This window comes from Triturus cristatus, chromosome 12, assembly GCF_964204655.1.
Source record: "Triturus cristatus chromosome 12, aTriCri1.1, whole genome shotgun sequence".
Classification (NCBI taxonomy): Eukaryota; Metazoa; Chordata; class Amphibia; order Caudata; family Salamandridae; genus Triturus; species Triturus cristatus.
This window is the reverse complement of record NC_140595.1, coordinates 107,533,990-107,561,832: the sequence shown is the minus strand read 5'-3', so window position 1 is coordinate 107,561,832 and position 27,843 is coordinate 107,533,990. Positions and strand designations below refer to the sequence as shown.

At 48.2% G+C, this 27,843-nt stretch overlaps 1 protein-coding gene across 2 annotated transcripts in view; it reads left to right on the top strand.

The window, feature by feature from the left end:
• Positions 1-27,843, top strand: part of LOC146772768 (rho guanine nucleotide exchange factor 11-like) — a 319,232-nt gene that overhangs the window by 189,006 nt on the left and 102,383 nt on the right. For both annotated transcript variants that reach the window (XM_085639976.1, XM_085639975.1), the window contains exon 10: positions 5,082-5,249. In XM_085639976.1, coding sequence (XP_085496102.1) covers positions 5,082-5,249 — 168 coding nt within the window. The remainder of the gene's footprint in view (positions 1-5,081; positions 5,250-27,843) is intronic.

The following is a 27,843-nucleotide window of genomic DNA, read 5'->3' as shown; positions in this document are numbered from 1 at the left end:
TGGTTCTTGTTTTTATAGAAATGGAGCACACAGACTGAGTTCCAGCTGTTTATATTTCCTTATTGCAAACTGTCAGAGAATGTGTGTCTTGATTACATTTCGTACACCCAGGAATTCTGCCTGAAATTTGTGTTGATTAATGAAAAATTAGCTGGTGGAGGTGCGGGGGGGAGGGCGTATTTGCTGTGGAGTGCATCCCACAGAATACAGATTTGTTGTCTCATATTGCTCTGGTTGGTTTGCCTCACGTTTCTTTACTCGCCATACCATTTAAGTTACTTGATATTCAATGCACTAATAATTTGGGGAATTCAAAACCCCCATGTAGAATAGACTCCGCCCCCTTTTCCTCTGATGACAGAGTTGGGGCTATTCTGTTGGGCCTGAGCTAGTGAAGGAGGTGTGCTGCTGTAGGGCTTCTCCAAATGCACAGTGATTTATAAGATGCCCTGAGCCCACTGTAGTGTGCCCGTAAGTCCATCTGGCTCACCGTGCGCACATTTGCAAGGTTCCTAAGTGCGCCTAGTTACAGATTTGTCACGCTTCCATTAATTCAGGGCTTCGTAGGTCTTGACGTGTTTTTTTCTAATACTTTATGACACTAGAGAATTCCCCATTGAATGAAGGCTCTTCAAGGCCATTCATTACGTCGAGGATAATGGATGCATTATGATTCGACTAGCCTTGCCTACCAACGTCATCGGAATCGCACACTTCAGGGCTGAAGGTCTTGTTTACAGAAATGCTAGAATACAGAGATTTTTTGCGGAAAAAGGGTTACTAGTGAGTGTTATGGTTCAAGGTTCTCATGCACAGGACAATTAAAACTGTTGAACTGGGAGATGACCTGTCATGAAGGCAGACACTCAAACAGTACATTTTTTTTTACTTAAAACCTAATAGCATATTTCTTTCGCCTGTGGGGGTTTGTTGAACCCACAGTCTGTCAGCAGCACCATACTGTAAAATCAGTGACCTGGTTTTTGTCCTGATGCCTAGAAGGGGCATATTATATAACATACTGCAAAGTGCCATTGTGCACAGGCTGTGTCCCGATACAAAAATGCATGCTGGCTCTTGCATTGGCGCAGTGTTTGTGTGCTTCTACCCATGACAGCAAGAAGCAGAGTCTAGTTGTTGCAAGTTCATCTGCTGCTCTTTCAACTTTTGGCTCTGGCTTCCCTGGCCCGTGAGGGGAGACTTGACTTCATAGCCAATAGGTCTCACCTTTGGGACCTTATAAGTGCTTAGCCATGCAACAGTTGATGTTGTTGCACCAAGGATATTGTGCTGCATAACTAAATACTTATATAACTTATAACTAAATACTTATAAGGTCCCAAAAGCGAGACCTATTGGCTATGCCAATGCTTGTTTACTTTGATCCATTACTGGATTTTGAGATGTTGAAGTGAGCTACTGTTTCTCTTAAGGTTTCCTGATGGTTGTCTTCCATTTATGGACACCAAAAATATTTTATATGGGCAGTTCAATGAATTTGTTAGATCTGAACTAGTATTTTACGGTGGCAAACTTAAGCAAATCATAAACGAAACCATGTGGATGTCAGTGGAAAGTCTAAATGGGCTTGTGCATGTTACACTAATACTGAGGAAGAAGTGGTAAGATGTGATATCTAAAGGAGATCCTACACAACCTCACCTCCTCCTACGGGTTGAAAGAAACTGAACAAGCTAATCAAAGCTAAGAGAAATGTGGAAAAGATCACAAACTGAGACAGACCAAAATGTCTTCAGGTACAAAGATCAAGGTCACTTTGCTTTTGTAGTTAACCCTGACAATAAATGTTGCAAGTCATCTTCCATTTATACAATATCTTGGATATATTCTTTTACCCAGAACGTGTGTGTAAAAGGTCTCTTTGCACACAATCTCAAATATTGAAAACTAGGAAGTATAGGAAAGTGACCCTTTTTGCGTGGTTGCCCCCACTTTTTGCCTAAATGTTGATGTATTTTGACTAAGTGTGCCCTGGGTTCCTGCCAATCAGGTACCCAGGGCCTATGTTCCTTCCCTAAACCTGTAATGTTGCAAAACCCAATTGGCACCTCTCTGGCTACATGTAAGTCCCTTGTAAGAGGTACCATAGGTACCAAGGGCACTGTGACCAGGGAAGGTCTCTAAGGGCTGCAGCACTTATTGTGCCACCGTTAGCGATCCTGTACATTTACAAACACAAACTCCCCTTGCAGGCTGCGTGTTTTGGAGCAGAACAAAGTGAAGAGTCGACATGGCACACATACCTGTGTGCCATGCATACAACCCACTGCCCTGGCCTAGATAAGTCACCCCTCTAGCTGAGTGCACTATACCAGTGGCGAGGGTACGGGTGCATGAGCCTATTACCCCTACAGTGGCTAAGTCAATTCTTGGACATTGTATGTGCAGTATTGCCATAAAGAGTATATGGTCTGGGAGTATGTCATTACGAATGCCACAGCATCATAATGGTTTTACTGAAAACTGGGAAATTTGGTATCAAATGTCTCAGCACATTAAGCCACTCTGATGCCAGTGTGGAATTTAATGAAAATGCACTCAGAGGGCATCTTTGAGATGCCCCCTGAAAAACAAGCTAACTCTAGTGTCCTGGCTGAGTAGCTGCTCCCCAGCTGCCACCACCAGGCATGTTTCTGGACCCCAGGGTCGAAAGCCTGCTGCTCTCTGGGTCCTGAAACAAAGCACATCCTGGGACAAGGTGCCGAGCCTCCTCCCCCAGGATGGGCAGGGTCCACGAAGGGGAAGCTTCAAAGGCCTGACGCCTTTGTGAGCTACCCCAGCCATTTGCTGCGCCCAGCAAGTAGCCCCAACTGGTTCTGAACCAAAACTTGGGTGGGAGAATCAGTGCGAAAACAAAGTTAAGAAGAGTGGTGTGCCCACCTTGGCCAACCCCACCCCTTAGGTGGGGGAGGTAAGGTGAAGCCCAAATTTAAACAAGTTAGGTGGGGGGGAGAAGCTTCCTGCTTCAGGCAGCCAAGACCTGGAACCTTCTCCCTATTACAATCAAAAACAGCACATCTCTGCTCACATTCAGGAAAGAGGTAAAAACCTGGCCGTTCACTTCTTAGGTAGAGCACTATCCCCCGGCAGACCTTGACATTACATCGACTTAGCGCCAAGATGCTCATGAGCAATTGTGCGCTTTATAAATTCACAAATCAAATCAAATCAACTCTCAGTCCCTGCCATCTTGCAGATGGGGGACCTAGCCAACCAGAGTGAGGCTTATTCCCCCTCCCACTGGAAGGTGGCATAATAGGAGGTGTGGCCACCCAAGGAAGGGACTAATTGGTCCTGACCTGTACCTACCTGTAACACCCTAAATTTAGTATTTAGGGGAAACCCTGAACCTTGCCTCCTCAGATCAGAGCCGAAAAGAAGAAGGACCGAACAGCTGTTTTGAGAGAAGAAGAGGATTACATCAACTGACTTGGCCCCAGCCCTACCGACCTGCCCCAACCTCAGAATCCTCCAACAGAACCTCGGTGTGTCCTGCAGCCAGCAGTCCTCGTAAACCCTGAGAATCTGCCCTGCCTTTGGACTAAAAAGGACTTTGTCTCCCATGAGCATTGACTTGCTCAAAAGTAACCAACTCTGACTCCGGCCAACTCCGTGAGTCTCCACCACTCTGCTTCCGGAGCCGCGAGTCTGAGTGAATCAACACCGTAAGGAGGTCCTCCAAGCGATCCTAGCCTGGATCCTAGTGACCCCTGAACCTCAACAAACTCGTAAATCAAACCTGCATCCAACAACTGAAGGTCCCCTCAACCGCGACCAAAGGCGACACCTTGACCGACTCCATAACCGAAGTGGACCAGAAAGAGCAACTGTGACCGTCTGGCCAACTCCATCTCCAAATGCTTGCAGTTACCGTACGATGACTCCCAAAGCCCCATTCTCCTCAACAGCAGCTGACCGACTCTGAAGGAACCGCAACCGAGTCTGCAGCCTCAGCCAAGACTGCATCCTACACCCAGCCACTCCTGTGCTGCTGATGGTGTAGTTCTTGTGTTGGTCATTGGGCATACAGCACTGACCTCGACCCCAGGAGATTTTGTTCCCGATCTGGTGGCATGCTCACCACAGTCTAAAATCCCACCACTGTGTTTAGCCCTTGGCTAACGTGTGGTCCCTGCACCCCACCGCCCAAGTGCCGCTGGTGGTGTGAGTCGAGTGCCCATTTGACTGTAACTTACCTACAGATCCGTACACCCAGTTCTGCCTTCTAAGGCCTAAATGTGGCTCATGAGTAGTACTGCAAATCTGTAATAACTTTGCAAAACGTATTGTCTCATTTTTCTTTCCCTCGGGAAGTGCACCAGCCTTGCATCTAGAGATACCTGGCTGTGTAAGAAAAGTGATTGCAAAGTAAACCTGACTATCTGCAGATATAAAGTGATTCTACAGTAACTAATTCACTGCATTCAAACTGTATTTAAACTGCATATGCTTGCAAAGTATACTTATACTTACCTGTACCAGGCCTGCCTTGGTTCTAGAAAATAAATATAACTAAATAATATTTTTATACAAACCAATTTGGTCCGAGTTCAGTCCTTGAGTGTTCGAAATCATTTCTAGTCTGAGTTGTACAATAAATGCTTAGCACTACCCTCTGATAAGGCCTTACTGCTCGCACACGCTACCACAAATTGAGAGTAAGGTACTCCCTACTTCAACCTCTGCCTACCTTTGGGGATCCACTGGACTCTGTACAGACTATACCTTACTTTGGTATAGTGTATACAGAGCCAGCTTCCTGGCTTTTCTCTCTCAAAGTGAACACCCATTCTTCATCGTGCCCATCCTGCACCTTCCTCTCACATTGATGAGTGATTTGTTTTCCTGTCACTCTTTCTCTGCAAAGTGAACATCTGCAGTTGAATGCACACCCATTCATTTAATATAAAGATATGATTGATTGCTGTGTGTGCTATGGAAATAGCCAAGCAGGGTAAATGTACATGTCTGTATCTTTCCAGGTTTGCTCTTTTATAATCCCAGATCTGATGGCAAACTATTCTTTTGTCTCTGTGTCTATATTGTCTCTCCATCTTTAGATGTGCATGTGCTGCTCCTGGAAGATCTGTTAGTGCTGATGCAGAAACAGGATGACAAGCTTATGCTCAAGTGTCACAGAAAACCAGCTCCGGATCCATCCAAATCTAAACAGCTTGTTTGCCCTGTTTTAAGACTGAACTACGTGCTTGTCCGCGCCGTCGCTACAGGTATGTTGGGCATTCAGAACTCTTGTCTACAGTGTCTGACACACACACACACGCCCGTGCGCGCATGCACACACAGACACACACACACGCACGTGCGTGCGCGCACCCACACACACACACACACACACAATAGGACACACCCAGCCTGTCATCCCTCTGTTGCAGCTCCACGACATGAAGTAACTATCATTGACACAGCCAATAGGTCTTGATTTAGTGTGCTAACACATTAAAAATGCAAACAATAAACTCAAAAAGAGTAACAAAATGCTTTTTACAGTGAGGGTTCCATGCATTTGATACATTCGTCTTTTTGTTTCTGTGTCAAATAAAGGTTGATTGGCGATGGATGCGTCATAGTACCCCCAGGGGCACCCCGCTGTCCCCCCTCCCCCCTAGTAGGTTACCCAAATGACACATACAAGACAGTTGGTGTTGGGTAACAATGCTGCAGGTTTATTACACAATTCCAGAATATGTAATGGGTGGGTTATCTTACGGGCGATCCAAGGGCAGGCAACCAACTGGGTCGCCTGCCCGCCTGATGAGCCGGGCAGCGCGGGAGCGATGCCCGCCGTTGCTGCCCTCCAGGTGATTTTTTCTACGATCACGTGCCGTTGGTAACTTCTACTCACGCCCCCCCTCTCTAGAGCTGTGAATCATGCCCAGTCTTGAACAAACAGCAACAACTTGAAACCACCCAGACATGAGGACTCGGTTGGCAGAATGCACAGAAGTCATAAGCAGGGACACGAGAATTATGTGGAAGGGATCACTACATTATGTGGCAAGAGAAAGCAAATTATGTGGCATGATGTAGCACATTTTGAAGCTGTAATACTTCACTATTTTGTACTTTTACACTAAAGGATCCAAGGTCAAAACATAAATACAGCTATTAGCAACTGAAAGATGGTCTCCCTCTGTGTGACAAAGGGTCTGCTACTGAGCAGGGACCCTTGCTATGGCGTTCTCAGCAACTTTTATCTGTTTGAGCTAGAGACAATTTTTTTTCGATTAAAATCTGCAATTTATGCAGGAGATGAGAAAGTGTGTGAAAAGTGCAGTAAATGAATAACTACGCGGAAAACACCACAGTCGCAGAATCGCATTACTCCAGTGGCCCTGGTTACTTGAAAAACGAAACTACAGAATTGCACCTGGAAAAGGGAAATAGGTTATTGTACAAATCAAACCTATGAAGTGTGATAGGATCTGCACCATTGACGTCGACTTCTAAGGGTTCTCGCATGTCCAGCACGAGATCAGTATTTTGCAATGGAAAGTGAAGAAGGACTTCTAAATAGGGCCTTGCAGAGACCCGTTTCAATGCCTGCTTTATTGCTACTGATTAGCACTGCCCCTGCCCTCCTCCCATTCAAGGGAAACCTTAAATATTGATTCGGCGCTCGTGCCTTTAAACATAGAGGGTGGATAAAACAAAAGGTAAAATAACATTCGATCTCTCCTCCGTGAGGGTTCATGTGTGGCCCGGTGCAGTGATTCACCCAGGAGAAGAAAGGAAGGACAAAGTCTGTCTTCACGCCGGGCTTGGCCATATATGAACCGACCCAACAGAGAGGAGAGGTGACAAGACCAACCTGGCCTCTGCTTGTGGCGTCTGGTGACGTCACTCAACCATCCCGCCCTGGTGGGTAGGGGAATGACACATACCCCTGTCAGTTCATGTCCCCCAGGAGAACCCAGGACAACAACCTAGTGCCCTTGTGACCTCAGCAAGAGAGATTGCTTTAGAGAGGTTTGCAGCCGATGCACTAACCGGTGGAACTATCTCGCCATCTCCCAACCCCGTCATGTCGATAGTACTACGGATAACAGAAAACAAAATCTTTATAACTCCTGATTGATTGATTGATTGATTGGACCCCCGCGTGCTGGCTGGTGGCATTGTGTGACTTTGCATAGGCATCGTACCACCCAGGACATGATGAAAAGGATCGCATATCAAAGAAAAATGGGGAGTCACGAGAAAGATGATGCGTCACTCAGCTTCCAACGTTTTAGGAACCAATATCATTGCAGAGAACTCTTGTGCCTGAACCTCTCTAGTTCCTCTTTTACAGAAAGGGGTGGAGGATACCTGGTTGGATTTATAAAACTACCCTCACCCACCAGAACCACTGGTGGCATGCTTCGTACTTGGGCCCTCACACAATATCCCTAATGTGTTTGGGTAGGCTCAACGCTGTTGACTAGCGAAGCTCTTTTTTGAAGGTACAAAGGGATCTCAGGTTAAAATTGTAAGTTTTTCCTATTCTTCTGGTAGATTGCTATTTTTCAGGCTACCTTTGGCAAGGTTAAAAATGTAAAAAGATGCCCTCAGAGTATAAAATGTACTTCAACATCTAATATCAACATGTTTCAGCCAATAACAGTCGTCTAACAAGGTTGTATTACTTTCTTCAAAACAAAGGTAGAAGATCGCTTTTCTCTTCCTGACACGGTTTGTGTAGGCTAATCATCTGTGACAATTTTACATGCTATACATAATGCATCCATAATCAAAGGAGAGCGAGCTCTGCAGGTTCCATGGGGTCTGGAATTATTCAGGATTGTCCCAAACCCTAAACCAATCTTCGTCACGGGTGGTGTAAAGTTATCACCACTATGATGTGTTGTTGGGTGCTGTCATCATTGGGTTTCACACCTAGGTGCTCAGTTCCCTAGGTGAGTACCTCCATCCTAGGCAAAGTATTGGTGGGATCCATGTGGTGTTGTTCCGAAAATTATTTCCTGTATTTTAGAACAATTTTTTAACTAAGGTGAAGTATACAGCGGTAAGATTAAAAGGAGGCGTTATGACGTTCAAAGGACGTGTAAATTGTCCTTCACATCACAAATTGTTTGTCAAACAGGTTTCAGCCGGTGTTGCCCCTAAGGGTCTAGGCTTTTGTCAGGACCAAAATCAAGTTTCAATGGGTCCCTAACTGTTGTTTTTCTTGTGTTTGTAGACCCATAAGTCTGTCACTCACGTGTCTTCATTCCAGTTCACTTTGTCGAAAAGCTAAATGGGCTTTCATTGAGCCTCTGCCTTACTTAAGTTTCCTGTTCTGCCTCATGCGAAAAGATGAGGCGGGATACCATGGCAACTTGCCAACAGCCAATCCCTGGTGACCTGACCTGGGTCTTCCTCATCCTTCCTGGAGTGGCAGAACAGGAAACATAGGTAGAACTTTTCAAGTTAGAGATCAGCACACTGTCACCAATCATTGTTCTATCTGAGGGTGCGGAAAAGAGTGAAGCAACTGGCGCCAACATGCAAGAGTGGCACCTATATGCAGCCCGGTCACTCCTGGGGTAGTACTAAGACTGCAGAGCCACACTCAATTTTTATTCCAAAAGTGTGTATTATATGCCTGGATGAATTTACACAGTACATATTGCACATCAGCTTTCAGGAAGAAATACTGCTGAAGCCACAATAGCGACATACACTGTTAGAAATATTTGAATTAAGAGAATTGTTTATGCAGTATTTTAGTGCACTCTGGCCTGCTCCTTTATATGTATATGGTTGTTTGCATTGTGTGATCGGGAGTGCTTGAGGATGCATGACTGGTCTATAAGCATGATGTCCATCAAGTGAGCCCTGACATATACGTAGCCTGCTGTGCTTGTATCTATGGCTTTGCATTTGTATGATATTCTCGTTTTTGAGACGGATGGATCGGATTTCCGCAAAGGGTATTTATGTCTCAGTGCTCTTTATTTTCCATGTACTTGCATACAATAAAATGATGTAAAGAAAATGCTGGTTACAGGAGTCATTGCATTAAATGAACGAGTTGGTAAATGACCCTCAGTTGGATAAAATCTGCTGACTATCGTTGGGAAAAAATATTTCATTTTTATTTCCCTGTCTCGGGTCCCCGCTGCCTTCTGGCTGTTGCTTTGCAGCCTTTCAGTATTTGATCTATAAAATGTGATACTTCAGCCTCGAGGCCACTTTGTATTTGGAACCCAGGGCAGTGTATGAGACAGAGATAGGGGCAAAAGATTTTCAAACTTTTTACGGATAATTTAAAATTTATTTGGAGAATGTGTGATCCAGCCCGAACCCAAGACAAAATTATGAAAGAGAATTGGACTTTGGTGGAAGTCTGTCTACCAGAAAATTATAATGCAAACTGTGGGGCCGATTCCGATGTTGGAAAAATTTTCTCCGAACGAATCGTATCCGGATTTTTTTCCGTCCGAATCGTACAAGTACCGTACAAACTGGCAAGTACGAGTCGCATGGGAAAAAATACATACGAATCGCATTGGGAAAATTCCCCCACACGTCCTCGGGTCGGAAAAACTGTCCGACACGTCCCCAGCCGATTTTACGTATGAAACGGAAAAATGAAGTCCAAGAGCGCAAGTACGATCCATCCCCTCCGTCCGATTGTACAACCGTATGGAAAAAACACCGCACGGAGCGAACCTCAATAGCAACCATGGAGACATGTGCCCGCATAAGTGCCGCCCCCCCCCCAGCCCCCCGCATGTACGTGCTGCCCCCCTAGACCCCCGTATGTACACGCCGTCCCCCCCAGCCCCCCCACGGATGGACGCGCCGTACACCCAGCCCCCCTCCGTGTATGTCCGGTGCGGACCCCCACCCCCGTAAGTACGGAGCGTACCCCCACCCCCGTATGTACGGTGCGGACCCCCACTCCAGTATGTACGATGCGGACCCCCACCCCCGAATGTACGGTGCGGACCCCCACCCCCGTATGTACGGCGCGGACCCCCAGGGGATCCGCGCCGTACATACGGGGGTGGGAGTCTGCACCGTACATTCGGGGGTGGGGGTCCGCACCGTACATACGGGGGTGGGGGTACGCTCCATACATACGGGGGTGGGGGTACGGTCTGTACATTCGGGGGTGGGGGTACGCTTCGTACATTCAGGGATGGGGGTACGCTCTGTACATACGGGGGTGGGGGTACGCTCCGTACATATGGGGTGGGGGTACACTTCGTACATTCGAGGGTGGGGGTACGCTCCGTACATACGGGGGTGGGGGTACGCTCCGTACATACGGGGGTGGGGGTACGCTCCGTACATACGGGGGTGGGGGTACGCTCCGTACATTCGGGGGTGGGGGTCCGCACCGGACATACGGGGGTGGGGGTACGCTCCGTACATACGGGGGTGGGGGTACGCTCCGTACATACGGGGGTGGGGGTACGCTCCGTACATTCAGGGGTGGGGGTCCGCACCGTACATACGGGGGTGGGGGTCCGCACCGTACATTCGGGGGTGGGCGTACGCTCCGTACATACGGGGGTGGGGGTACGCTCCGTACATACGGGGGTGGGGGTATGCTCTGTACATTCAGCGGTGGGGGTACGCTTCGTACATTCAGGGGTGGGGGTACGCTCCGTACATACGGGGGTGGGGGTACGCTCCGTACATACGGGGGTGGGGGTACCCTTCATACATTCGGGGGTGGGGGTACGCTCCGTACATTCGGGGGTGGGGGTCCGCACCGTACATTCGGGGGTGGGGGTCCGCACCGTACATACGGGGGTCGGGGTACGCTCCGTACATACGGGGGTGGGGGTACGCTCCGTACATTCGGAGGTGGGGGTCTGCACCGGACATACAGGGGTGGGGGTACGCTCTGTACATATGGGGGTGGGGGTACGCTCCGTACATTCGGGGGTGGGGGTCCGCACCGTACATATGGGGGTGGGTGTACGCTCCGTACATACGGGGGTGGGGGTACGCTCCATACATTCGGGGGTGGGGGTCCGCACCATACATATGGGGGTGGGGGTACGCTCCGTACATATGGGGGTGGGGGTACGCTCCATACATTCGAGGATGGGGGTCCGCACCGGACATACAGGGGTGGGGGTACGCTCTGTACATACGGGGGTGGGGGTACGCTCCGTACATTCGGGGTGGGGGTCCGCATAGTACATACGGGGGTGGGGGTACGCTCCGTACATTTGGGGGTGGGGGTATGCTCCGTACATTCGGGGGTGGGGGTACGCTCCGTACATATGGGGTGGGGTACGCTCTGTACATACGGGGGTGGGGTACGCTCCATACATTCGGGGGTGGGGGTCCGCACCGGACATACATGGAGGGGGGCTGGGGGTACGGCGCGTCCATCCGCGGGGGGGGCTGGGGGTACGGCGCATACATACGGGGGGCTGGGGGGGAGAGCGCGTACATATGGGGGGCTGGGGGGGTACGGCGTGTACATACATGGGGCTGGGGGGACAGCGCGTACATACGGGGGGCTGGAGGGGACGGCGCGTACATACGGGGGGCTGGGGGGTATGGAGCGTACATACGGGGGGCTGGGGGGGACGGCGCGTACATATGGGGGGCTGGGGGGGGTACGGCGCGTACATACGGGGGGCTGGGGGGGGACGGCACGTACATATGGGGGGCTGGGGGGGTACGGCGCGTACATACGGGGGGCTGGGGGGGACGGTGCGTACATACGGGGGGCTGGGGGGGACGGTGCGTACATACGGGGGGCTGGGGGGGACAGCGCGTACATATAGGGGGCTGGGGGGGACGGCACGTATATACGGGGGGCTGGGGGCGGTACGGCGTGTACATACGGGGGGCTGGGGGGGGTACGGCGCGTACATACGGGGGGCTGGCGGGGAACGGCGCGTACATATGGGGGGCTGGGGGGGTACAGTGCGTACATTCGGGGGGCTGGGGGGGACGGTGCGTACATACGGGGGGCTGGGGGGGTATGACGCATACATACAGGGGGGCTGGGGGGGACGGCGCGTACATACGGGGGGCTGGGGGGGGCGGCGCGTACATACGGGGGGCTGGGGGGGACGGCAAGTACATACGGGGGCTGGGGGGGTACGGCGTGTACATACGGGGGGCTGGGGAGGGAACGGCACGTACATACGGGGGGCTGGGGGGGTACGGCTTGTACATATGGGGGGTGGGGGTCCGCACCGTACATACAGGGGTGGGGGTACGCTCCGTACATACGGGGGTGGGGGTACGCTCCGTACATACGGGGGTGGGGTACGCTCCGCATATTCGGGGGTGGGGGTCCGCACCGGACATAAACGGAGGGGGCTGGGGGTACGGCGCGTCCATCCACGGGGGGGCTTGGGGTATGGCGCAAAAATACGGGGGGCTGGGGGGGACGGCGCGTACATACGGGGGGCAGGGGGGTATGGCGTGTACATATGGGTGGGTGGGGGGACGGCGCGTACATACGGGGGGCTGAGGGGGGTACGGCGCGTGCATACGGGGGGCTGGGGGGGACGGCGCGTACATATGGGGGGCTGGGGGGGTACGGTGCGTACATACGGGGGGCTGGGGGGGGGACGGCGCGTACATACGAGGGTGGGGGTACGCTCCGTACATTCGGAGGTGGGGGTCCGCACCGGACATACAGGGGTGGGGTAGGCTCCGTACATATGGGGGTACGCTCCGTACATTCGGGGGTGGGGGTCCGCACTGTACATATGGGGGTGGGTGTACGCTCCGTACATACGGGGGTTGGGGTACGCTCCATACATTCGGGGGTGGGGGTCCGCACCATACATATGGGGGTGGGGGTACGCTCCGTACATATGGGGGTGGGGGTACGCTCCATACATTCGAGGATGGGGGTCCGCACCGGATATACAGGGGTGGGGGTACGCTCTGTACATACGGGGGTGGGGGTACGCTCCGTACATTCGGGGTGGGGGTCCGCATAGTACATACGGGGGTGGGGGTCCGCTCCGTACATACGGGGGTGGGGGTACGCTCCGTACATTTGGGGGTGGGGGTATGCTCCGTACATTCGGGGGTGGGGGTACGCTCCGTACATATGGGGTGGGGGTACGCTCCGTACATACGGGGGTGGGGTACGCTCCGTACATTCGGGGGTGGGGGTCCGCACCGGACATACATGGAGGGGGGCTGGGGGTACGTCGCGTCCATCCGCGGGGGGGGCTGGGGGTACGGCGCATACATACGGGGGGGCTAGGGGGGACAGCGCGTACATACGGGGGGCTGGGGGGGTACGGCGCGTACATAGGGGGCTGGGGGGATGGCGCGTACATAAGGGGGGCTTGGGGGGGTACGGCGCGTACATACATGGGGCTGGGGGGGACAGCGCGTACATACGGGGGGCTGGAGGGGACGGCGCGTACATACGGGGGGCTGGGGGGTATGGCGCGTACATACGGGGGGCTGGGGGGGACGGCGCGTACATATGGGGGGCTGGGGGGGTACGGCGCGTACATACGGGGGGGCTGGGGGGGGACGGCACGTACATACGGGGGGCTGGGGGGGTACGGCGCGTACATACGGGGGGCTGGGGGGGACGGTGCGTACATACGGGGGGCTGGGGGGGACAGCGTGTACATACAGGGGGCTGGGGGGGACGGCACGTATATACGGGGGGCTAGGGGCGGTACTGCGTGTACATACGGGGGGCTGGGGGGGTACGGCGCGTACATACGGGGGGCTGGCGGGGAACGGCGCGTACATATGGGGGGCTGGGGGGGTACAGTGCGTACATACGGGGGGCTGGGGGGGACGGCGCATACATACGGGGGGCTGGGGGGGGACGGCGCGTACATACGGGGGGCTGGGGGGGTATGACCCATACATACAGGGGGCTGGGGGGCGGCGCGTACATACGGGGGGCTGGGGGGGGACGGCAAGTACATACGGGGGCTGGGGGGGTACGGCGTGTACATACGGGGGGCTGGGGGGGAACGGCACGTACATACGGGGGGCTGGGGGGGAACGGCACGTACATACGGGGGGCTGGGGGGGTACGGCTTGTACATATGGGGGGTGGGGGTCCGCACCGTACATACGGGGGTGGGGGTACGCTCCGTACATACGGGGGAGGGGGTACGCTCCGTACATACGGGGGTGGGGTACGCTCCGCACATTCGGGGGTGGGGGTCCGCACCGGACATACACGGAGGGGGCTGGGGGTACGGCGCGTCCATCCATGGGGGGCTTGGGGTATGGCGCAAAAATACGGGGGGCTGGGGGGGACGGCGCGTACATACGGGGGGCGGGGGGGTATGGCGTGTACATATGGGTGGCTGGGGGGACGGCGCGTACATACGGGGGGCTGAGGGGGGTACGGCGCGTGCATACGGGGGGCTGGGGGGGACGGCGCGTACATACGGGGGGCTGGGGGGGTACGGCGCGTACATACGGGGGGCTGGGGGGACGGTGCATACATACAGGGGACTGGGGGGGACGGCACGTACATACGGGGGGCTGGGGGGTACGGCATGTACATACGGGGGCTGGGGGGGGTATGGCGCGTACATACGGGGGGCTGGAAGGGGACGGCGCGTACCCACGGGGTGCTGGGGGGGGTACGGCATGTACATACGGGGGGCTGGGGGGGACGGCGCGTACATATGGGGGCTGTGGGGGTACGGCGCGTACATATGGGGGCTGGGGGGGGACGGTGCGTACATACGGGGGGCTGGGGGGGGTACGGCGTGTACATACGGGGGCTGGGGGGGTACGGTGCGTACATACGGGGGCTGGGGGAGACGGCGCGTACATACAGGGGGCTGGGGGGGAACGGCGCATACATACGGGGGTCTGGGGGGGGTACAGCGCATACATACGGGGGACTGGGGGGGACGGCGCGTACATACGGGGGGCTGGGGGGGGCGCATACATACGGGGGGCTGGGGGGGTACGGCGTGTACATACGGGGGCTGGGGGGGTATGGTGCGTACATACGGGGGGCTGGAGGGGGACGGCGCGTACATACGGGGGGCTGGGGGGGGGCGGCGCGTACATACGGGGGGCGGGGGGGTACGGCGTGTACATACGGGGGCTGGGGGGTATGGCGCGTACATACGGGGGGCTGGAAGGGGACGGCGCGTACCCACGGGGTGCTGGGGGGGGTACGGCATGTACATACGGGGGGCTGGGGGGGACGGCGCGTACATATGGGGGCTGTGGGGGTACGGCGCGTACATATGGGGGCTGGGGGGGGACGGTGCGTACATACGGGGGGCTGGGGGGGGTACGGCGTGTACATACGGGGGCTGGGGGGGTACGGTGCGTACATACGGGGGCTGGGGGAGACGGCGCGTACATACAGGGGGCTGGGGGGGAACGGCGCATACATACGGGGGTCTGGGGGGGGTACAGCGCATACATACGGGGGACTGGGGGGGACGGCGCGTACATACGGGGGGCTGGGGGGGGCGCATACATACGGGGGGCTGGGGGGGTACGGCGTGTACATACGGGGGCTGGGGGGGTATGGTGCGTACATACGGGGGGCTGGAGGGGGACGGCGCGTACATACGGGGGGCTGGGGGGGGCGGCGCGTACATACGGGGGGCGGGGGGGTACGGCGCGTACATACGGGGGGCTGGGGGGGACGGCGCGTACATATGGGGGCTGGGGGGGGTACGGCACGTACATATGGGGGGCTGGGGGGGGACGGTGCGTACATACGGGGGGCTGGGGGGGTATGGCATGTACATACGGGGGCTGGGGGGGTACGGTGCGTACATACGGGGGCTGGGGGGGGACGGCGCGTACATACGGGGGGCTGGGGGGGAACGGCGCATACATACGGGGGTCTGGGGAGGGTACGGCGCATACATACGGGGGCTGAGGGGGACGGCGTGTACATACGGGGGGGCTGGGGGGGCGCATACATACGAGGGGCTGGGGGGGGTACGGCGCGTACCGGGCCCCCAATTCAGCTCGCATCGAGGCGTACTTCGCTTTTCCGGCACTTTTTGGGTGCCGTAAAAATATTGCCGTCCGGACTGCTGTCGGTTCGAATCGTACTTCCTGGTTCGTGAAACGCAGCCTGAATGCGTCCCGACGTCACGTCGGCGCTTTCCCGGATCACATTTGTATGTATATTTTCGTCGGTCGGTGTTTTTTACGTTTCGTACGGAAATGGTGTTTCCGTGCGAATCGTACTTGCATGTTTGTAATGTTTTTTTCCCGGGTACGAGTCGGACGGAGAAAACGCTCCGACCGACGGTTCGTATCCGGTTTTTCCAGGATCGGAATCGGCACCTGTATAGTGGGTGTCTTCAATGACCTCTGCTGAGGGATAAAAAATACTCTCCTCAGGTCGATACGCCCACTGAAGAAATTGCAGGGATGGTTTGACCATGATTGCACAGTAGCTAACCGTGAATTAAGGATTGCACTAGGGAAGAAGCCCAGAGACCAAGAACTAATTCCTGGCCTGAGGAAGCATTATAAGGCTGCTACGGCTAAGCCCTGGCAGATATTCCTAACAGACCAATGGGAGCCACTATCATATGCAGCCAGAATGAAAGATAGTAAACATATTTGGCCCATCGTCTCAGGTACGAGAAATAAAAATCTGACAGTTCCCTGATCTTTTGTCACATCCCTAGTGAATTCTAGGAAAATCATTTTAGTAAAGTCTACATGAGCCCTTCAAGTAAGGATCATCATTGACAACAGGATACTTAGGGGCCTATTACGATGGCGGGCGGACACCGTAACGGTGAATGGGACAGTCCGCCAGCGGTGGGGCGGTCCCGCTGTGGTCATTAGGACGCCACTGCGGTGGTGGCATCCCCCATCCACAACATTGTGGTGGGCGGTGCTCACAGCACCGCCTGCTACAATGCTGTGGATGCACGTTGTGCATTGGCATGCACAAGGTGACAGGCACTGCGTGGTGCCTGCCGCCTTGTCCACGACAATCTAGGGGGGTACCTACCCCCCAGGTGTACCCCCACCCCCCAACACTCTGGGGGCCCACAACAGACCCCCTCAAGCAGAAACCGCATGCCTTTCCATGGCGGCGTTGCCTCCATGGAAAGGCACATCTCTGCCAGCATCATGATATGGATGGCGGTGTCTTGCAGACACCACCACTGTATCATGCCCTTTTTCCGCCCGATCGACGAGTCGACCGGCGGAAAAGTGTCGGACGGTTTTTACGTCCGCCGTGGACCCCCCAGCCATACTAATATGGCAGGGGGTCAATCAGGCAATGATGGCGGGCGGATCCCCCCCGCCAGGCCAGCTGTGGCTCCCGCCGGCCCGGCGGGAGCCATCCGCCCGCCATCCTAATGGGCCCCTAACTGAGGTTAGAGTGACACTTGACGAGGTAACGGAGGCTCTAACACAAAGTATGGGAGGCAAGGCTCCGGGGCCTGATAGATTAATGTCCATCTCCGGGCTCCCGTTTTAACAAACGTGTTTAACAATTTAGCACACACAGATGTTCCTGATTCCTGGAGCACTTCTATTATCATACCTATTTGCAAGAAAGGTAACCGTGAAGACCCCAGTTTTTATGATCTAATCAGGATACAACTGTTAAAATCTTGGGACATGTCATTTACAACAGAATTAGAGGAGTGGGCTCAAGTAGAATCTATTTTATATTCCTCTCAGCATGGATTCAGAAGCAAGATAGGGACAATTGAGCAATGTGCCAATTTGAATTTGATACTAGGCAAATATACTGTTGTGCCCTTATACATGGCTTTTATGGACCTAAGCCTCGCCTTCGATTGTGTGAATCGAACCATACTATGGCACATGCTGATGTTTATGCGGCTAGATGCCTACCTAGTCAACTATCTCGCCTATTTACATAGCGACATGAAAGCCAGAGTTAGATTAAATGAAAATGGAAATGTGTCGAGGGATATTTAGATTGGTAGTGGAGTACGTCTAGGGTTTGTGCTTGCTCCGCTTTTATTCATATAATATAATAATGATTTGCACCCGACTATAGCTTCAATAACTAGTGACATTCCAACTGTAAAAGGGAATCCCCTACCCAAACTTTTATAGGCAGAAAACGCAGTGATAATGGCTCATACCCCCAAATTATTGCACCTTTTAGTATCTGTATTCATTGATTTTATGACCAATCTAGATGTTCGAACCAACTTCACAAAATCACATATTATGGTTTGTGGACCGCAATGTATTCAATGTTCTAATATGCAAGTAGGGGGAAGCTTCTAGTGTCAAGTCTTTCCCATATTTGGGAATTATGTTCTCTGCCTCTGGAGGCAATTGGCTCTTTATTCTCTCTCCCCCAACCTCGTGGTGGGGGCCAAGTGAAACCTCTGTTACAAATCTAGAAATATCAATTTATACCTACTGCCACCTACGGTTCTCAAATTTGGGGGATTGCAAATTGTGAAATATTACAAAACAAAGAAAACAGGTCATGTAGGAGACGTTTGAGAGTACCAATCTCCTCCTCCACCATTATTTGCCATAAAGAATTATATCTTCCTAATAAAATTTATTTTATTGGCGTGAGGCATATAATATTCTGGATATCCATTTGGACTAATAAGAAGACTGTACTCACTAGAGCAATAATAACTGGTTGTCTGACTTATGATAATGGCCTCTGAATTCTGTGATTGGCATACATTGAATCTGAACTGGGAAAAATTGACATACCAAGGTCTTTCAAAGAGACACACTTGTGCCCAGGTTTCAATAAAAGGGAAGTAGCCAAAGCTTTTTATGAATCAGCGCAGGAAAGTTGCCTTAAAAGTTCACAGCCTATCTCTCTCAGTATGTCTTGACGGCACCTCTAGTGTATTTAGGACAACCATTCGGTAGATGGGAACTTCCTTGTTATTTAGGTTTCGTGCCAACACCTTGAAATGCTTGTTGTGTTTCCCTCTTGGGTATCAAACAAATCTTGCTGCTATTCCCTCTCCATGTGATAATAATACAGGCCAAACTATGCCTCACTTTTTATTGTCTTGTAAATTTTATGAACTTCATACTCGACTATTTTTGACACTGCTTTTTAAAAGGAAATATCAAGACATTAGGCAGTGTATAGCTATGTTTTCAGCCATCATCTAATTGGCTGATAGTGAAACATGTTTATATCTAGATTCATTTCCAAAACATGCTGTAAGGGCACTTGGCACTTTAGCTTTTTAGTATTTTGCTGCTATTTTTAACTCTGTTGCACAATATTAATGTTGTGTTAAAATCCTCCTTCATTACTGAATTTTCGACAAATGAATTACATAAATATGAAGGATCATTCCAAAATTGCTATGAGGGCACCTGGTATTTTATCTTTAAATTACTTACTGCTATTTGTAATCACCCTCTTGTTAGTGGTTCACTGACAAAAAATCGATGTTAAAAATATAGGAGTGAAAAATATTGATGCAAAAATATAGAATGCAAAAATATCGACTCCCTATACTTAAACAGGTTAGCACAAAAATATAGAGAAAAAAAAATTGATGTAAAAAATATAGTTGAACAAACTATCGAGTTTTACATATATATATACAATAAAATCATAATTATTAAATATGTTAAATAATAAAAATAATATAGAAAATAAAGTAGATTTAATATAAATCTAAAAAAAATATAATAGATAAACTTAATTAAAAAAGTCAGACACTTACATAATAATTGATATATATTTACTATAAAACAATTAATAAACTATTAATTATAATGCATTTTATAATTTTAAAATTAAATTATATATATATATATATATATATATAGATATATATAGATATATATATATATATATATATATATATATATATATTCAGCATACGGTTCAAGTCGTTTTCAGCAAAAACCACACTGCACTCCCAGGGGGATTATTTCATTCGGCTTTTTATTGATGAGTTTCACATCAACGCGTTTCGATGGCCTCTCGCCACCTTGTTCACGATAATGAAAAAATCATTCGTTCCTCTTTTTAAAACAGACATGTGACATATAAAACATAAAAGAGGGGCTATCAAATTATTTTATCAACCATGGTAAACGGTAGGTCAAAAGCTCCCGCCATTTTGGAACGTCTTTCCATGTCAATGCCTTGCACTCAATCATTACAATGACATTATGAATTGTTATTCCAACATAACATTTTCATTGGCGTGAATCGCTTGCAATTATTTCTACATGCAATTTCTTAATCCTTAATTGATTTCTATATACAAAAATCAAAACCTCGAAATTTTTCAATTTCTCAACCTTTTTTTAAAAGACTAATCGCAAGTACCGACGATTATCTTAATTTGTTTATAAAGTGCTAATGCTTGTCGATGTAAACTTTTACACTTGATTTCAACTAAAGTGCCAGTGCATATACCTTTTCTGTTTACAAAGTGCTAGTGCTTTCCATGTAAACAAATTATCTTTATTGATCTATTTTAATAAAGTGCTAGTGCTTCAAGTGAATCAGTGTAAACTTTTAAAAGGTTAAAAAAGGTTTTTGATGTATATACAATCTCCCACCTGACTACCATAAAATTTGTATAGCATCCTCTCAAAAACGAATAATTCATTGAATAAACGGCATCTCTTATTTTGATATTAATTCAGGTCGGAGTTTCATTGAACTTTTTCAGTTACCTTGACTATACATTTTTATTAGCAACTATTTCATTTCTTAATACAGACACGTGTGTAGATCTTCATCCACATTCAAACCCTGTGGTTCTTTGCAGTCGAACTCCAAAATATAATAAGTTTCTAATTTGCGGAGTTCCTTCTCTCGATCCCCTCCTCGTTTTTTCTTTGGGATTTCTGCAATGCAACTGTATTGTAGGCCTGTTGGATCACTCTGATGGCACATTTCGAAATGTCTTGCGATTGGATACGTTCTATCCTTATTTACAATCGCTCTCCTGTGTTGCAGTACTCGTTGGAACACTGGTAAGGTGGTACTCCCTATATACATCTTTTGGCAGGGGCACTGTAAGGCATAAACCACAAAACTGGATCTACACGTTAAAAAGCCTCTGATTTTAATGGTTTTGTTAAAAGAAGTTTTAAAATGCGTCCGATTCACTCCATGCTGGCACGCCTTACATTTAAAACATTTCCTAAAACCCATTTTCGGTGTCAACCAAGTAGGCGGTCCCAATTTCTTACTTTCAATATATTCACTGTTTACAATTCGATCCTTTAATGATTTAGATTTGCGAAAGGTCAACTCAGGATGCTTTTTCATATTAGGACCTAGTATTGGATCGTTCTTCACAAGATGCCAGTGTTTATTTAAAATCATTCTGACTTCTTTGTGATTCTTATTGAATGTAGTGATAAATCTACAATCACTTTGTCCTTGTCCCAGATTCCTCTTTTTCTTTTTCTGTTCAGTTTTCGAGGGTTCAAATAAAACCTTTTTCCTGTCTAGTTTTCTTGCTTTTGAGGCTGCCCCTTCTATTATATTCTGTGGGTAGCCTCTCTGTAGGAATCTTTCGCTCATTTCCTCCTCAATTTTTATGTATTCTTCAAGGCTGCTACATGTTCTTCTGGCTCTATAAAACTCACCAAAGGGAATACTTCTAATTAACGGGGCTGGATGAGCGCTCTCCGCATGTAAAATTGTATTTCCTGAGGTGGGCTTCCTAAAAACAGTAGTTTCTAGTTTTCCCTCAGCAGCCTTTACTCTTATGTCCCAAAAATCTATACAGGATTTACTGTGTTGTCCAGTGAATTTCAAGTTAAGGGTGTTACAATTTATCTCGTTAATAAATACCTCAATTTATGCTTCCGTGCCCTCCCACAGCACAAAAACATCATCGATAAATCGCACCCACAAAAGTATGTTGTTACTCCAATGTTCTAAGTGTGGGCCTCTGAGCACCTGCTCCTCCCACCAGCCCAGATGTAGACTGGCATAACTGGGGGCGAAGCAGGTGCCCATCGCTGTTCCTTGTTCCTGTTGGAACATTTTTTCCCCAAACAAAAACATATTTTTGGTTAAACACCATTGCATCATTTCTAAAATCATTTCATTTTGTTTAAAAAACCTCAGAGGCCTCCTGTTTAGATAAAATTCAGTTGCTCTCAAACCCTCAGTATGTCGTATACTCGTATACAGAGTAGCAATGTCAAGCGTTAATAACATCATACTGTTTTCATCCCTTTTTTTTAAAAATATTTTTATTGATACATTTTTTCCCCACATTTTATTTCCCCCCCCCCCTCCCCCATTACATGGACAAGGCACAATAAGTTTCATAAGGCAGCCACATACTCAACTACATATTCAAAAGAAAAATGGAAAGTGAAATATTACAATATACATACTACATACAGATCCTATCATAATATATACGGATACAAATAATATATGTTGACATTCCATAATACATACATTCCTCAAAATACCTTATTCAGTTCCAGCCTTCCATTGAATCACAGGACCCCAGATTTGTATACCCAGCTTTTTACCCTTTCTCCCTTTCCTAGAGTAAATAGCTGTTTCCAATTTTTGTATTGACAAAGTTTTTCCTAGCCATTGATGATACGTAGGAGGATTTGGATCTAACCAAGTTGAGGCCACAAGCAGTCTAAAAATCGACATTGCTACAAACAGAAAATATTTACAATTAATTTGTCCGTTGGGGGATATTCCCAACAAAATAGTTGCTGAGTCCAACTCTATTGTTGTGTCTAAGGCATTCCGGAAAAAATTCCCGATATCTTGTTTTATCTTATCTAAGTGTGGACAAGTAGAGAAAATATGTAACAAATTGGCCTCCATACTGCCACATCTAAAACACGAGATGCCCGACACAGCCCCCCATTGAGCAATTTTCCATGGCGTATAATACAGGTGATACAGGCTCTTGTAGTGCTGGGCCTGAAGAGACGCTGAGCATAGTAACTTACATCCCATCTCAAGTGATTCAGAGAAAATATCTCTTTCTCTAGCTATATCTAAATCTGAGGACCATTTAATTATCCATTTGTCAAGATCATCCTTTTTTAACTTTGTCATTTCTAAATAAAATCTTTTTATAGTACAGTCGTTACCTTTTTGTATGAGATCCATCATTATACTCCTCCCAAAGCCTAGAGCTCCCCCTTTTTTATTTAATATACAACTCCTTATTTGAAGGTATTTAAAGAAATGATTTGTGTTTAACATATACTTGTTTTTCAAATCTATAAATTGTAAGATGCCATTATCATCCCACATATCACCAATCATTCTTATACCTTGACTCTCCCATTCCTCATATACCATTCCTGAGAACACAGCCCTAGGTAATGAGGGATTATTTTTGGGTCTAGTATATACACTATATTTCCCTATTCCAACTTTTTTGGAAAATCCTTTCCATATGCTGTAGGCCGCCATAATTATCTTGAAACGTGTTCTTTTAAAGTAACTTCCATCAGTAAATCTTAAAAAAATATTTTCAGCATTTGTACCCAGAGCTAAACCATATATAGCCAGCGAGCCTGTCTTATCCCATCCATCCATCTCAGCCCCCCCAATTAATCCAGCCATTCCTTGTATTGCTGCAGCCCAATAATATACCTTTAGATCCGGCAGTGACCACCCCCCTCTCTCCCTGGGAAGGGACATATACCTCAATGCCCTCCGGGTTTTACCTCTAGCCCAAATAAAACGATTTACCATACTTTCGCAAATTTTAAACCACTTATTTTCAATTAGAAGAGGGATTGCCCTAAAAAGATACAACAGTTTGGGTAAGATCAGCATTTTAATAATATTAACTCGCCCAACTAATGATAAATGTAAGTTCTCATAACGATCCAGATCTTTTCTTGCCTTTTCGATTACTGGGACAATATTATTATCCACCAAACTATCTAAATTAGACATAATATTAATTCCGAGGTATTTCCCTGCCGGCACTACTCTTCTATCTTCACAAGGTGTAAAAGAGTTTTTAATAATCTGGGTTTTAAACGCATTCAATGAGTACCCTGAGACTTGTCCAAATCTTAAGGCCTCGGCCTCTACAAATGTAGTTGCTTCCGTTGGGCAAGGTGTTATCACCGCAACGTCGTCAGCATAGGCTAATATCTTGAATGGCCCGAGAACTGTATTGACTGGGGTGATCTCTGGTGCTGATTCTATCTTCCGTATTAAGGGATCCATATAGATGGCAAATAGCAAGGGAGAGAAAGGACATCCCTGGCGAGTTCCTCTCTTGATTTTAAATTGACCAGTTATACCCCCGTTTATCCTTAATGCTGCACCTGGATCCATATATAGAGTCTGAATTGCTTTCAAATAGCCTCCTCTAATCCCAACTCTAGCTAGGGTCTGCCACAAATACTGCCAGGAGACCCGATCAAATGCTTTTTCCGCATCCAAAAGCATAACTGCCATCGGGTCTCCTGCTACTTCCGCCACATCAAATAAAGTTATAACTTTTCTAATATGGTGAGTTGTCCCTCTACCAGGAATAAACCCATATTGGTTATCACTAACCAGGTTGCTTATAATTCTTGCAAATCTCGCAGCCAGTGCCTTTGAATACATTTTGGTGTCATTATTCATCAATGTTATTGGGCGGTACGACCCTGGTTCATTCGGGGGCTTTTCTTTTTTTAAAATTAATACTATATCTGCCCCGCTCCAGGATTTGGGAATGGATACCCCACTTTGTGCAGCTTGAAACATTTGAGTTAAATTATTACCTAAACATCCCCAGAAAGTTTTATAAAACTCGATCGGTAGCTGATCAGGTCCAGCAGCCTTCCCCGAGGGTAGAGCAGTCATTGCTACTTTAATCTCAGTTTCGTCCAATACGGTCTCTAATTCCTCTGCATCTTCAGGGGATATAGTTTTTACCTCAATGTTCTGGAGATATTCATTTATTCTATCGATACTACTGGGATCTTTCTCATCATATAAAGATTGGTAAAACTTCCTAAAGACCTCCCGAATTTCTTCTGGATCTGAATGTAGTTGTCCCTTTTCATCCTTTATTTCCTTAATCGTCCCTGCCGCCGCTATCTGTCTGGTTCGTATAGCAAGGACTCGCCCTATTTTCTCACTGAACTCGTAACATCTCTCCCTTCTGATTGTATATTGCTTTGCTGCTCTATTTGCAAATTCTTCCTCTGCCTCACTTTTCACCTTCAGTAATTCTATTACGAATTGTTCAGTCGGCTCTCCCCTTATTACACAGTTATTAAGTTGTTCTTCTGCCTCCAGTACTTTTCCCTCTTTCTCCTTATATCGCAGTCTTTCTGTTTTCCTCTTGAAGGCGCTATAACTACACGTTTCACCGCGTGCTCCTGCCTTAAAGGCATCCCATACTATGCCAACTGCAGCAGTTCCTCTATTATATTCAAAGAATTCAGTAATCCATTTAGACATATGTTTTATATAGTCATCATCTAAAAGCAATCCCCTTTCGAATGTCCACTCCCTTCTTATTGTTGTTCCCCCACTCTGCTTTATCGTTAGGATTAGGGGATTGTGGTCACTAAGTATCCGAGGAAGTCTATCAATTTCCACTATACTAATTAAATCATTAGAAACCAGGAAGTAATGCAGCCTAACGCATATCTGATGTGGTGCTGAATAATATGTATAACCGAGTTGTTTCGATCTGATTGACCCCCAGACATCTCGCAATGTATTATTTTCTAAATGATCAGTAAGGGCCTTGTAGACCTTTTTTTTCCTCCCCTTATACTGTCTTATTGAGCCTGATCCTAGACCCTCCGCTCCGTCAATATTTAAGTCTCCACCTATAATAACTCGAGGGGCCCAGTCTGCCAACTCAGAATCCAAAAATTGCAGAATTTCTGGATCGTCCTCTGTAGAACCATATGCTGCAACTAATGTTGTCCACACCCCCCCTAATAGTACCTCAACCATCGCCCATCTCCCCCAATTATCTCTTAACTTTCTCCTTGTTACTACATTTTTATCCCTCGATAGAATCGCTACCCCTCTCTGTTTAACTCCTTGTTTAGAAGCAACTATTAATTGAAACCCCAGCTGATTAAGATATATCTCATGGGTACTCATTACATGTGTCTCCTGAAGAAACACAAAATCTACGTTCATTTGCCGTAGCCGTATTCCTATCTTCTGCCTTTTCGTTACATCATTTAGGCCGCATACATTCCATGTCACTAATCTAATAGACATTTTTCATTTTTTTTTTTTTTTTCTCCAGCCAGTTCTCTTCAGACCCTATCTGCTTGCTTTTATTTAATGTTCTAGAAAAGATATACAATACTAGGCCTAGCACACTGCATAAATAGACTTCCCTGTTAATTTCAATATTGTCTTCCACATTTTCAGTGTCAATACCCATATCATACAGTTGATACAAATTACTTTTGTCAAATCCTCTTAAGTGTCTTGTACCTTTGTGCCCTGTCCATTTCCCTGCCCATCCCCAACCCCACCCCAGACTGCCCACCCTCAGAGTCCCACCCCCCCCTACAGGCAAATAGGTCCAACGGACCTATGTCTGGCCGACTTTTGCCTCCTGGATGTCAAACCCGTAAACCCCCCTAACTTTCCCTTCATCTTACTGTGCTCAGTGTATGTCCAACAAATACCACCCCTATTCGTGCTCAACCTCTACCCCAATTCTTCTTATATTAATACCAATCTTTACTTATTGAAGCAGAAAAAGCTACAACTCAAGAAAACCATCCGATAAAGAGGAGTAAAACATCAAATAAATTTTTCATAGACCTTGAGCAAACAGTTTCCTCTATTATTTTAAATAAGTCCTCATATGTAGCTTTCGTCCCCAAAAATTACTTTACACAGTCTCTATTTTCCATATTATATTTATCTTCGTTTCTTTCGGGGAATATCCCTAAGAGCTACTGCATGATCATTATTCTCAACATTCTCCTTGTGCCTTGTTTTCCGTTGATCTTGCAGAAAGTTAAGATATTCTTGTGCAAGTATCTCAGAGTAGAAAATTTTAAAGTACCCATTTACTCCAATCTTCAAACGAGCGGGATACAGAAGGTAAGCCTCACAACCTATGTTTTGAAATGGGGTAATGAGCTGCCTCATCCTCCACCTTCTTTCCACAGTGGTGTGGCAAAAGTCAGGACGTGCAAAGAACTCTACGCCGTTGTATTTGCATTTAGCTTGGGGCTTTGCTTTGTTAATTATCTCTTCTCGCAGAAGAAAATTCCCCACGTATAGAAGTATTGCACGAGGCTTACTCTGCGCTGCTTTCTGGACCAGAGGAAAACGATGCGCCCTTTGTATTTCATGGTCAAGATCCCATGTAGACAACTCTGGGAGGGCACCCTTTAATAAGTCAACAACATACCCCCGAACATCACTTCCTTCTTTCCCTTCCTGTATTCCAATCAGGCGAACATTGTTGCGTCTTTGTCTGTTCTCAAATTCCTCGAGTTTCCATAGCATGTCGGCCGTAGTCTTATCTTGTTCTTTTCTGTCATCCTTCACTTTGACCATATCATCGTCTAATTTCCCGGTTCTAGTCTCTACTTCAGAGACTCTCTCAGCCATCTCCTCATACAACCTGCTGACCTTACGCAAGGAGGATTGTATTTTCCTATTCGCCTGTTTAGCCCTGCGCTTTGCTTTTTGGCTCTCAATGCGAGCCTCCCTCTGCATTTGTTTTAATGTTGTAAATAAGACTTCAAAACTAGACATACCACCATCCGCTCCACGGTCCGCAGAGTCCAGAGTTTCACCATTTACAAACTCATCTGCCGGTATTCCAGAATTCTCTGCCATCTTATCCAAATTTAGTTTTTTTACTACTGTTTTAATATTGCCTCTGTGTTCCTTTGACAATCTCTGTTGTCTAGATTTCCCTTTTCGTTTGCTTGACTTCCTTT